The sequence below is a fragment of the Stomoxys calcitrans genome, chromosome 5, assembly GCF_963082655.1.
Source record: "Stomoxys calcitrans chromosome 5, idStoCalc2.1, whole genome shotgun sequence".
Taxonomy (NCBI): Eukaryota; Metazoa; Arthropoda; class Insecta; order Diptera; family Muscidae; genus Stomoxys; species Stomoxys calcitrans.
In genome coordinates, this window is record NC_081556.1 from 4,471,944 (window position 1) to 4,485,786 (window position 13,843).

Sequence of the window (13,843 nt, forward strand, 5' to 3'; positions counted from 1 at the left end):
GATCTAAGCAGATAGATGCATAGATTTTATGAAGAATTTTTTTTTTTCAAATACTCCAAGTACTCTTTCGTCTGGTTTTGCAACTAAATGTTATTTCATCCGTTTCGTAGAGGTTAGCATATCCGCCAATGACGCCGAACGCCTGGGTTCAAATCCCAGACCGAACATCAGAAAAATATTCAGCGATGGTTATACCCTTACTAATGTTGGCTTAATTTGTGAGGTATTCTGCCAGGTTAAAACTTATCTACCAAATGATGTCGCTATCCGGTACGCCGTTCGGACTCGGGATAAAAAAACAGGCCGCTTACAATTGAGATTAAAAATTAATCGAGCTGCACTCATTGATATGAGAGAAGTATCACCTATTCCTAAATGGAATTTCATGCGAAATTTAGTTTTAGTCATTTTACTAACCGGCAAGCCATTGGCTCCTGCTGCCTTTTATTCATTAGTGCTGCCTAATGCTTCTTCAATGACCTATACGACACAGGCTTTCTGCCTCTATGCAGATAGATTCATCGATTTATGAAGAAGTTTTTTTCAAATACTCCAAGTACTCTTTCGTCTGGTTTCGGAACTAAATGTCATTTCAACTGGCAAGCCATTGGCTCCTGCTGTCGTTTATGCATTACTACCGCCTAATTCTTCAACGGAATAGCAGTTAGCAGTATTACCAAACTTTCCATTATTTCGAAGATTGTATAAAATTTCTATTAACATTTTAATTACGCTCAATTAATTTCGTGATTAATTCTGTGTATATGAAATAAATGCTAGTAGACTATATTAAATCGAGTTTTAATTTTCTAATGTCGCCGAAATGGAAGTAAACTTCTGCAACTATTCTCCTCATTATTTAAATCCGTTTTGTTTTTCATTTTATCTAAGATTAACTAAGAAAATTATCTAGAAGAAGAAAACAAAGCCAACTAATTGTGATACTAGGAAACAACAAAATTTTGGATGAAATGATTCGATGAATTGTAATATGAATCAATGCTGTGCTTATTGTGTGCCGAAGGGATTGCCACCGGGTATATCCAAATTACCGCCACTGGTTTGATAAGTGCCATAGGCAGTGCCATTGGGATTCATTTCATTTAGACGGGTATTGGATAGAGCGCGAGGTATGGGATTACTGGGAACACCATGAGGTGCCAAATGTGAAGTCTCCTCGGCCACCTTAAGAAGCAAAGAAGAGAAAAGAAACTTTATAACCATGTTCTGCCTAATTTCTAAGCCTTCAACTCACCTGATGAGGATCTTCTGTTACTGGAATCTCCGATATGAAACCTTGCTCCTTGCGATAGAAATTCACAAAGATAAACAGACCCAATACGAACAGACAGCAAATGCCATACCAACGGAATGTCACCGTTGTGCCATAGTACGTCACAAACATACCTCCAATGATGGCACCACAACCACGCCCCAGACCATGATGTATGCCCTGTAGCACACCCTGCGAAGAACTTCTCAAATGTTTTGGTGTATTATGAGCAATGTACGAACACGAGGCAGCCCACACAGCGGCATGCGTTATACCCTGCATCAATTCGAAGGGCAAGACCATCCAGGGATTCGAGATGTAGGAGATGTACAAGAAACGCACCACATTGCCCATCAGGCCCAGACACAATACCTTGACATGGCCTATCTTGGTGATCAAACGGAAGCTAAAGAAGTAGGCGAAAATTTCCGATACATGATTAATGACCGAGGCCACACCAAAGAGAGTGGGTGTGCCTCCAAAGTCCTGCAAATGCCAGAACAGGAAAGTGAATATCAGGCCAATGCCGAAACCCATGAACCAGGCCACAAACAAAAATGAGGCTGTCTTCAAATCCTTTATGTGGGTCAACACCGTCATCCATTCGGGCATTTCTTTGTTGGTTTGGGCAAACATTTTCGACTCGGCCCCTATATTCGGTGTGGGACCTCCCATGCCGGAAGCGGCTCCCGTCTCAGCACCACTAGAGCCAGCCACAGCCAAAGAGGGTAGATTCAGCTGAGCCGCCAATTGATTCATGGACTCATCTTCCGCCTTCTTATTGGGATCAATAACATTTTGTTGCTGCTGCACTTCCAGATCCAAGGGTTCATACTTAAAGGTAATCTTGGTGGCCGATATAATGGCACATGTCATGAGTACAGTGAAAATAGCAAAGCACACATTGTAGTTCTTCTCCATGTGGCCTGCACCACAGGGATGGTGGGAGAACGAAGTGGAGTGATCCAAAACAATGCCCACCACAAACATGGAAATACCCCAACCCAGAGAGCCAAACATGCGTTGATGGCCATATTTGTCAGAGTCCTCGCCCAGCAGGGTTATAACAGCAGAATCGGCCAAAGTAATGGCGGGGGCACTAAAGAACTCGCCTATCAGAATAACCAACAGCAGCAAGAAGAAGGCTTTTTGGATATCCTATGCGAAGAAAAGTAAAACAATAAAAAAACACCAACAAATGTTTGAGCCTTTAACCTACCGGTGTTCTATAAACCATGCTGGAGAATATGGGAGTAACATAATCATTATGCTCCTTGGCGTCATAGTTGCTAACGAAACGTATATGGACGGGTGAAATGCCGGCATCAATTCGTGGAAATATGGAACGTTTGCGTCTGTTCAATAAAAATTTACAAATATTATATAAGAAACTCTGGTAGCTTTGCCTTTCTCACCTGGAATGACTTTCTTCCAAAGCTTCTGTTGGAGGCTTGGTTTGCGTTCCCTTAATGGCTGCCTCACTATCAAAACTCTCCACACTGTTGCCCAAATTATCGGCTATATTGAAAGCTGATAGGTCACGTTTACTACGGGTATAGGTTAATACATAGCCAGTGGCATTATGTTCTATGCACTTGACCGGTTCTGGTTTGATGAAACTCAAGGGAATGGTAAACAAAATCCAGCAGGCTAAGGAGCCCAACAACAGCTTTTTTCCCTGGCGACATCTATGGAGAATAACCAAATTAAAAAAAAATTAAGGAAAAAACAGCATGTAATCAACTACGAACTCTGCACTCACCTATCCGCATAGGAACCCCAGAAAGGTGCCGATAAAAACTCCACAAAAGGTCTCATGCCAATTAAGATACCTAAAAGCAAAAGCAGGGCAACATAGTTAATCGTACTACAACTTCTCTTCTGGCTAAGACTATTTCACATACCGCATTGTCCTGGATTCATGCCCATTTGTTTGAAATACACACCCATCAAAGGGAAGAGTGAACCAAAAGCAGCATAGAAGAAAAAGTAAAAACTTTTCACCGGTATCAGCTCATGTTCTGTAGGACCAAATAACATCTCAACAACATCAGCATGGCCTCGAATCTTATTAGTGGCCTCCTTGGGTTCTGGATAACTGAAATGTTAGGCAAACAATTTAACTCTAGAATGTGTTTTGAACAAACGCCAAAACTTACAGCGTAGGATCTACTTCTCCCTCCGCCTCAACATCTACACGTGGCCTTGCTGCTACCCCATAAGGCTGCTGGGGTACACCAGTTGCGCCCATACCTTGGCCATATCCCGCATCTTGACCATAGCCACCCGATTGATCATAACCACCACCGCCACCACCATAGTCACCAAATTGTGACTGTTGCTGCTCATAGCCACCCATGCCCGATGGAGCACCAAAGGGATTTGGAGCACCACCACCGTATTGAGCCATTATGGAAAGGTTCTGTCTGTGTACCGCAAAGCAATTTACCCAAGTTTACAAGCACAAGATACGCAGAGTATCTTCACAACTCTGTAAGGACAAAAGAGAAGATAAGAAGAAATTTAATTTTAATAAATGGTGATAGGTTTTCTGGGATGCCAGCAAAGGATTTGGAAATCATTTAGGGCACTAATGAGATGGTTTCATAAGAGTGAAGTTTCCTGTTGTTTTGGGTCCTGGAGGATCTCTGTAGATATGAGGCCAAGTTTTTAATAGAGTAGAGTGTAGAGTAGAGTGTAGAGTAGAGTGTAGAGTAGAGTAGAGTGTAGAGTAGGGTAAGGTAGAGTAGAGTAGAGTAGAGTAGAGTGTAGAGTAGAGTAGAGTGTATAGTAGAGGAGAGTAGAGTAGAGAAGAGTGTAGAGTAGGGTAGAGTGTACAGTAGAGTATAGTGTAGAGTGTAGAGTAGAGTAGAGTGTAGAGTAGAGTAGAGTGTAGAGTAGAGTAGAGTGTAGAGTAGAGTTGAGTGCAGAGTAGACTATAGTGTAGAGTAGACTAGAGTGTAGAGTAGACTAGAGTGTAGAGTAGACTAGAGTTTAGAGTAGACTAGAGTGTAGAGTAAACTAGAGTGTAGAGTAGACTAGAGTGTAGAGTAGACTAGAGTGTAGAGTAGACTAGAGTGTAGAGTAGACTAGAGTGTAGAGTAGACTAGGGTGTAGAGTAGAGTGTAGAGTAGATTAGAGTGTAGAGTAGATTAGAGTGTAGAGTAGAGTAGAATAAAATAGAGAAGATAAGAGCGTAGTAGGATACGAGACACATTCTTCAGGATTCGCTTTTCTAACGGAGACGATTGGGTAGTAGGGAAACGATTGGTAGTATTGAAAGTAGTAGAGAAACGTACGGTAGTAGACCAGAGTAGAGTAGACCAGAGCAGAGTTGATGTAGAGTTCAGTACAGTATAGTAGACTAAAGTGGAATAGAGTAACGTAAGGTAGAGTAGCGTAGAAAAGAGTAGGATTCAGGATAAGTTCTTTAGGATTAGCACTCCCAACGGAGACGATTGGGCGGCGCATAATTTGTTAGAGACGAAGGCGAGACTGTTGGTATACTATGAAATACTCGATGAAGACTGCAAGTCTAATAGACAGTATTTCAAGATGATATGTATGCCACTATTATATTCCCAATCAAAAAACAGACGAGGTATTCTGTGGAGTGATTCCAGACCTTGATTTCGAGGACAGTAAAGTTGATCAAGCTTATGATATATAGCTAACTTGGGTACCCAAGCAGGACGATATTTCGCATAGATGCCAGTTTTCGAACTACCAAACCTAGTTCAAAGAAAAACCAAGGGGGAGGCGAGGGTAAGATTGCCAAGACTCGTTAGCTTGCCAAAAAAAAGGCGGATAAACTTCTTGCTTTTGGCAAGAGGTCACTGTGTACTATAAAGGGATTCATAGCATGGTACTGCACGGTATGTCCTATGGCGAATGGGTATCCCGCATAGGAATTACTGTACTAACTAAGAGAAGTTTTACTGAGAGGTTACGTCATATACATCGAAAGGTTAGAAAGTTTCCAAAGAGGAAGGCGCAGTTTTACTGAAAGACTTAGGGGTGGAGTTTTAAATGAGTGCTGACCAGTGTTCTTACATGGGAGTCACATACGAGGGTGGTCCTAAAAGTGTCCGCTTCGTGAAATTGGCGATACGAGGCCATACAAAATGCCATCGTAGCGCAGAAGTTAGCATGTCCGCCTATGGAGCTAAACGGCTAGGCTCGAATCCTGGCGAGAACATCAGAAAACGTTTTCAGCGGTGGTTGTTCCCTCCCAATGCTGGCCATTTTAAAAAAAAGTATGGCATCCATATCAAAACTTCTCCCCAAAGAGGTGTCGCACTACGGCACGGCGTTCGAACTCGACTGTAAAACGGAGGCCCCTTATCATTGAGCTCAAAATTGAACCGGACATAAATCATTGCCCCTGTTGCTCAATGGAATATTCATGGGAAAACTTGCAATTTTACAAAATGCCATGGTAAACACCGTGTTTTGCCAAATGGGGAACCGCCCTCGTATATATCGTAAAAGCGTTTACCTCATACCCTTTTTTCGCGTCTCTTAGTCTAAACTGCATCACATTTCGCCCATACTTGGTCACTGAAGTATCGCAATAAGTCGAATTGGGCTCCAAATGAACTCACCTCACTTTCAAACTAAACCTGCACCTGCTACAATGCAAGGCACTGCTGACAGCTGCACAGTCTTGGATTGACGGAACCCTAGTATTGTCACCTGGGAGATTATGTAACACGGATGGATGAAAGCTAGTGGGCATGGGGGTCTACATTGAGATCCCAGGGACTGAGATCTGTTTTCGACTGCCTGACCATAATACGATCCTACAGGCGGAGATCCGGGCGATCACGGAATGCGTGAGGTGTTGTGGTGTTAACGCGAGGACGTCCAGTATGAACAACTTTACGGGCAGTAAAATTGCTATAAGGGCAATAACAACCAGGACGGTTAGGTCACGAATAGTGTTGGAAAGAAATTAACGCCTTCTCTGAGGATTGCACGATAAGCATCCTTTCGGTGCCGGGCCATAGCGGAGTAACTGGGAATGAGAAGCAGACGATTTGGCAGTGAAGACCAGAGAACTGTCGTCAATAAACTTGGTTAACCCGAAGCCTTTCGGGTTATCATCACGATAGGTTACATGACGATCTTGCAATATCAGTTGGCGCACAGTAGCAATGGTTTTTGGAACAACAACTGATTTTGTACGACATTCGCGGAATTCGTCTTGGAGTGAACTACGATCACGGTGGAATTCACCATACCATCAATAAACACTGGTCCTTGATGGGGCTTCATCGCCAAAAATTATATTAAGTTCTTCGATGTTGTTGAGTTAATGCACGTCGAAAGTTGTAAAAATTAATCGCACTAAAATGTTCACGATTTAATTCCATTTTTTTGGGCGAGATGAATCTTTTAAGTTACTGTAAACAACAAAAATAGCGCTCGTGTGTCAAAACGTTCTGAGTACGTATAACCTCAAAAATGTCAAGCTTTAGGATAGAGCTGTCGGTAGGCAGATTGCAACACAAGGATTCTCCAATTCCGAAATATAAAAGGCAACCCTCTTGCCTCACAAATGTTGGCAGCATTAGAAGGCGTAAACCATCACAAAAATGTTTTTTCTGATGTCTCGACAGGATTCGAAAGCAGGCGTTCAGCGTCATAGGCGGACATGCAAACCTCTGCGCTAGGGTGACCTCCGGTGTTACGGTGATATAAGCGGCACGTTTGTATACAAGTTGTATTGGGCTGTAGATCGATTAAAAATATACTTGGCACAGATGTTGGAAGTCATAACAGAACATCACTTGCAAAATTTTAGCTAAATTGGTTAAGAATTGTGCACAGGATTCAAGCAGTCCTATATCGAAATCGTAATTTAAACAGGCCGATGGACATGTTTTCATCAAGTAAAGCCAAAAATATATATTTCGATGTGTTACAAAAGGAATGACGAGATTCGTATATCCCCCTCCTAAAATGGCGAGTAAAATAATTTTTTTCGCAAAGATTATATTTGCAGCAGCAAAGCACAATTGAAATATAGTTACGCCTCCCCCACAATCCTGACCTACACAGTATTCGGTCACTTGTGCAAAAGTCCCACATTACAACATTGAAGTAGTACACATGCTTATACATCATGCTTTTACACATGCTTGCACTTCATTTATCAATAAGTCTGAGATCATTGGTAACAGAAAACCTTAATATTGAAGGACAACAAAAGAATTAGGAAATATATTTTTTCTTAAATAAAAAACAAAATTTCCCAAAAAAACAACCTACAGGAAATTTGTAGGAATGTTTTAAGTTCTAGCTGTGTAAATTCTTATTATCACAAGCCTTAGTATCTCAAATGTTTCACATTTTTCTTTTTGTTTCCAATCCTTACTATGGACATCTCCAACATATTTCCCCAAGCCTTATGCCGATGCAAAATCCCCAACGAATTATTGTTATTAGCATTTAATTTGCAATTAAGCTTTATTTTATATAATCCTACTGAGACCCATGCCACAATCTGTTATTTTTGGTTTCTTTTCTTCGCCGTCGTCTCCCTTAGCCTTCAGTGTCTTCTTCAGGCACTTGTCAAACGCACATAAAATAATGCTGGCTCAGTCAAGCTGTCAAAATTTTTATATATGTATGTAGATTTTTTGTAGGTATACTCACTTATTTTTATATTCGTTTTTTTTCACAAAAATTCAAGGTTAAAAACAATTTTTTCTTAACATTTAAAAAGCTGTGTGAATAATTAACAATTCTCAAATAAAATCTGCATTTAATGCTATTTAATTTATATATTTTCGCCAACAATGGCATACACTTTAGGGGCGAAATTTCAAGACAAATTTCTTCACTCAACCACCGAGTAGTAACATGCTGTAATTTTCTGTACACTTTGCCAAGGTAACAATTTTCTTTGGATTCCACATTACCTTTCAATGGTTTAACTCTAAATTCTTTGCTTTCTTAGTCATTGAGTTGTTCAAGTGAAATTTGGTATTTTTTCACAATTCAAGTCCTTATTTTGGTTTTAAGTTTCTCTTTTGAAATGATTTTTGTGAAAATTTTAATGCGTTGCTATTGATTTTACCGTTCTGTTCTGTCTTTTGTGTGTTTTCACTAGCAAGGTCCGTAACTGTAACACCAGACTGATGGCTGTGCTGCTCTGGCAGCTTTTCCTTTTACAATGAGATTTCCCCAAAACAAAAGCTTTTCCTCAATTCTCTCATTTTCTTCATTTCCTTAGTGGCATTCGTTAAAGCAGCTATCAAATATACCCTTAATTACCTGTCAAATGGCGCGCGTGCTATGGTACTGTTATGTTGCCATTGAAGCACAACAGAGAGGATGTTAGGAGAAGGCAGCAACAGAGAGAGAGAGAGAGCGAAAGAGTGTAAATTGAAATGTTTATTAACAGAAGAACAACGAAAGGGAAACGGAAATAGACTTTTGAGTTTAAATATCACGAGAAAAATTAAGATTTATGTATAAAACGGAAGTCTTAGGGCAAAATGTTGCTTTCAAGCAAATTTCTACGTTTTATTAAAACTTAATTGCTTGAAAATATCAAGTTGGACAAAAATTTTGCTGAGTGTGAAAATATACACACAAGGAACACAAAATAACTGACGAATGAATTTTTTATTTAAAAATTAAAAAAAAAATTACAAAAATTTTTTAATAATGAAACTATAAAGAAAAAAATTTTTAAAAAAAAAATTTTCTAACGATGACAGAAGAACAACAAGAACGTATAATCCCAGGCCATCGTAGCGCAGAGGTTACCATGTCAGCATATGACGCTAAACGCCTGGGCGAAACCATCAGAAAAAATTTTCAGCGGTGGTTTTCCCCTCCTAATGCTGGCAACTTGTGTAAACTACTATGCCGTTCGAACTCGGCCATAAAAAGGAGGCCCCTTATCATTGAGCTTTAACTAGAATCGGACTGCACTCATTGATATGTGAGAAGTTTGCCCCTGTACCTTAGTGGAATGTTCATGGGCAAAACTTGCAACCCCAGAAAGGGGTTTTGGAGTTTGTTTGAAAAAATATTGCTCAGGAAAAACTAGCTTACAGTGAACGGAATGTAGATAGCTACTAAAAATTGCAAATTTTGCCCATGAACATTCCACTAAGGAACAGGGGCAAAACCTGGCGAGACCATCAGGAAAAAATTTTCAGCAGTGGTTTCCCCTCCTAATGCTGGCAACATTTGTAAAACTTCTCTCCAAAGAGATGTCGCACTGCGGCACGCCGTTTGGACTCGGCTATAAAAAGGTGGCCCCTTATTATTGAGCTTTAACTTGAATCGGATATGCCCTCATTGATATGTGAGAAGTTTGCCCCTGTTCCTTAGTGGAATGTTCATGGGCAAAAATTTGCATTTTTTTACAACCCCAGAAAGGGGCATTGGAGTTTGTTTGAAGAGATGTTGTTCAGGAAAAAACTAACTTACAGTGAACGGAATGTTGATAGCTAGTGGTTGTGCTACAACTGTAGACCAGTCAGACGGGCAGATATGTATTATGAAAGTGCTTGATAATGACCTATCCACGCATCGAAACACGTCTACCAGTGGTGTGATATATATCTGAGAAACTAGCATTTTTAGTAATTTCGTTTATAACACTTCGAAATATTAATCTGTTACCCCATATTATGGGGCGTTTGTAACACCTCGAAATATTGATCTGCTACCCCATAAAGTATATATATTCTGGATCGTCTCGAGTCGATCTAGCTATGTCCATGCGTCTGTCTAAATCACGATAGCGGGCGAACGCGTAATACTAGCCGCTTGAAATTTTGCACAGATACTTATCTGCAAATGGGCCATATCGGTTAAGATTTCAATATAGCTATCATATAAACCTGATCTGACTTCTACGGATTTGACTTTTGAGCCTCTGCAAGCCGCTATTTTTGTCCGATTTAGCTACAATTTTGCACATAATGTTGCGTTATGACTTTCAATAACTGTGCCAAATACGGTTCAAATCGGTCTATAACCTGTTATAGCTCCCATATAAACCGATCTCCCGATTTGACATCTTTAGCCCCTAGAAAACGCAATTGTTGTCCTATCTAGCTAAAATTTTGAACATAGTGTTCTGTTAGGACTTCCAACAATTGCATTAAGTCCGGTTCAAATCGGTCTATAACCTGAAATAGCTCCCATATAAACCGATATGGCCCATTTACAATCCCAACCGACCTATCCTTATAAAAAGTATTTGGGCAAAATTTCAAGACAGACAGACGGACGGACATGGCTAGATCGACTTAAAATATCATGACGATCAAAAATATATATACTGTATGGGGTCTTAGACGCATAGTTACAAACAGAATGACTAAATTAGTATACCGCCATCCTATGGGGGAGGGTATAAAAATAAAATAAAATTTAGCCAAAAACATATACTGATTAAAAATCAAAGATTTTTAACTAATTTTTTGAAAATCAGGAACTGTTACAGAAAGCTCTTCCACAAATTTCGTTATCCTGTTACAATGTTAACAGCATATGCCACTGTTAATGGCATTCTACCTTTATACAGTTTCATATTCTCTTTAAAGTCCTTTAACAGTTCTTTCTACCCACATACCTATGCACAGACATGCGCCAACGTAGCTACAAAATTGACGGCAGTATGTATGTCGCCAAATTAAGGAAATTCTTAGGAACAACAACAAGGACAGACATTGTGTCTGCCTATTATTATAAGAATGTTCTAAAAAGGAATCTTGAAGCACATTATCCGCGAGCATTGGCCTATAGCATTTCCGCATTAGATTGTCTGTGCACATTATAATATCCAAAATGCAAGAGGTCCTTTAAACAAACAAAAGACACAACGCGAACGCAAGTATGTCAGTCCAAAGAGCAATTGCAGTCTGTCAACTGACAATCGCTGAAGAGCATCAAATAGTTAATCATGTCTAACGACATAAACGAAGAGTACTTGGGGGAGGATGAAGCAACAAGTGTACCATATCCTTTGAAAGACAAAGGGAAGAAAGCAAACAATCATTAAGCATGTATGTCATGTGCTGCCAAAACGTTTGGCTGCTCAAAAGCATAAATAAGGCATTTGTTTTAAATGTAAAAGCATACAGAGAATATCAAATTAAAACCACAAGGGATTTACATTGGCAAAGAAATCCCCTGTTAATAAGAAAGTAATGTTCAATATCGATTGGGGGAAGCACATAAAAACCGCTTTTAATAATAATAAATTGTCACCATTCTCATATGAAGCAAAAACAAAATGTCTGAACAATTCAGTATCTATAAAAAATAGATGGCATTTGTATGAAGCTACCATAAGTCCATCAGCCTTGTATCAGTTGCCAACTTTCTTGCATAAAAGTCTCAACATGAAATTAAGCGTTTTTGTAATTTTTGCGGTTTTCGCTCTCCTTGGAGCCTTAGCTGAAGGCAATCCACAACCTGTTCGTTATCGGAATTTGGTATACCGCCGACCACATCCAAAACCAACGCGAACCAAAACCATACGAGTTTGAGAAATGTAATCCCCCAAAAGCTAAAGTTTTCCACATGGGTTTAAAAGTAAATAAAAAAAATGTTAACATTACAAAAAAAATTAAAAATTTGATTAATAAATTTCAAACACCTCCCAAATTTACCGACCATGGCAACATGGAGCTCAAATGAAAACTATTGGAGATTAAAACAAGTAAAGAAGGGCAAAAGTCGGGCGGTGCCGACTATATAATACCCTAGACCTACCCTAAAGTACAACGTGGGAGCTATATCCAATTCTGAACCAATTTTGATGGACCTTGGCGGATGTTTTCAGATGGGTTATTAAACAATCCCTATCAAATTTCGAATTATATCTAAATCTGTACCGATTTCTATGAAATTCACCAGTAATGTCGAAAGTCATAAGAAAATCCCTCCTGCCAAATAACGAGAGCATTGGTTAACAAATGAGCACATTATTGCAATATTTCTCAAAATCGGACGAACATATATATGGGAACTATATCCAAATCTACACCGATTTCTATGAAATATACATGAAATATCGGGAGGCATAAGAAAATCATTCCTGCCAAATTTCAAGAGAATCGGTTAATAAATGACCATTTTAATGCATTATTACTGTAAATCGAACAAACATATATATGGGAGCTATATTCAAATCTGAACCGATTTCTATGAAATTAACATGTAATATTGGGAGCCACAAGTAAATCATTCCTGCCAAATTTCGAAAGCATCGGTTAACATATCAGCACTTTTTTGCAATATTTCTCAAAATCGGACGAACATATATATGGGAGCTATATCTAAATCTGAACCGATTTCGAGCAAACTTCTAAGATATTGTGGTAGTCGGCAAAGAAAGCGAGATTGGCGAGATTGGTCAATAAATGCGTTTGCTGTGTCTCTAGAAGTTAAAATCGGGCGATATATATATGAGAGCTATATATATAAATCTGAACCGATTTCCATGAAATTCACCAGAAATGTCGAGAGTCAAGAAAAAATCCTTCCTAATAAATTTCAAGAGAATCGGTTAACAAATGACCATTTTATTGCATTATTACTGCAATTCGGAAGAAAATATATATGGGAGCTATATCCAAATTTTAACCGATTTCTATTCTGCAAAATTTCAAGAGAATCGGTTAACAAATGACAATTTTATTGCATTGTTACTGCAAATCGGACAAACATATTCATGGGAGCTATATCCAAATCTGAACCGATTTGTTACAATTTCAATAGGCTTCATCTCTAGGCCGAACGACATGCCCATACCAAATTTGAAGACGATCGGATGAAAATTGCGACCTGTAGTTTGTACACAAATTAACATGGACAGACGGACAGACAGACGGACATAGCTAAATCGAATCAAAAAGTGATTCTGAGTCGATCAGTATACTTATCAATGGGCCTACCTCTCTTCCCTTTAGGTGTTACAAACTAATTCACCAAGTTGTAATACCCTGTACCACAGTAGTGGTGTAGGGTATAAAAATTAAAAATTTTACAAAATTTCCTAAGAAAAATGTTGAAAAAATGTCTACTAACATTTTTTGGATTATAGCTTTTTATTCCCAACTACACTTGGATAAAAACCTCACCTTTGAATGATTCACTTTGGCTAGTGTGTTGTTTTCTATCTTTCGTCTGCTTGATTCTGTTGAGTGTCTAGATCCAGGAACTCTGCTACTAAGATGGGGTGCGTCCAGAGGGATCTCGGCCTGAGACGAGTGGGTTTGGCTGGGCAGCTAAACAGGTGACGTGAGTCGTGTGGTCCCTGGTCACAATCGGGACATACATTCTGCACGTCGGCATCAATCCTTGCTCTGTAGGAATTGAGGCGGCTGCATCTATCGGATCGTAATTGAGCCTGAATCACTCTGGTTTGCCGGGGGAGGTCAACTTCTTCAGTTGCAATGGGAGGCGGTCGTTTTCCAAGGACAACATTCACCCGGTAGCTCTTCACCGCATTTGCTACTGTGTCTGCGTGAATGTTGTCTAGGCCCGCTTAATACGCCGCTTGATCTAGAGGTTTACCCGGTAGCTATTCAC

General features: G+C 39.6%; 1 protein-coding gene across 3 annotated transcripts; it reads right to left on the reverse strand.

The window, feature by feature from the left end:
- Positions 1 to 294: 294 nt before the first annotated feature.
- On the reverse strand, positions 295 to 8,442 carry LOC106096308 (major facilitator superfamily domain-containing protein 6). Of its 3 annotated transcripts, none has more exons than XM_013263992.2 (8): positions 8,358 to 8,442; positions 3,433 to 3,764; positions 3,178 to 3,371; positions 3,036 to 3,105; positions 2,689 to 2,961; positions 2,493 to 2,628; positions 1,256 to 2,431; positions 295 to 1,185 (listed from the first exon to the last, which is right to left on the reverse strand). In XM_013263992.2, exons 2-8 carry the CDS (start codon positions 3,681 to 3,683, stop codon positions 1,009 to 1,011), a joined length of 2,277 nt encoding a protein of 758 aa, XP_013119446.2. In that variant the 5' UTR covers positions 3,684 to 3,764; positions 8,358 to 8,442; the 3' UTR covers positions 295 to 1,008. The 3 variants fall into 3 exon arrangements, with proteins under 3 accessions (XP_013119446.2, XP_013119445.2, XP_013119448.2); XM_013263991.2 differs by having other exon boundaries at positions 8,200 to 8,433; XM_013263994.2 differs by lacking the exon at positions 8,358 to 8,442 and adding an exon at positions 7,934 to 7,999.
- Between the last annotated feature and the right edge of the window lie 5,401 nt (positions 8,443 to 13,843).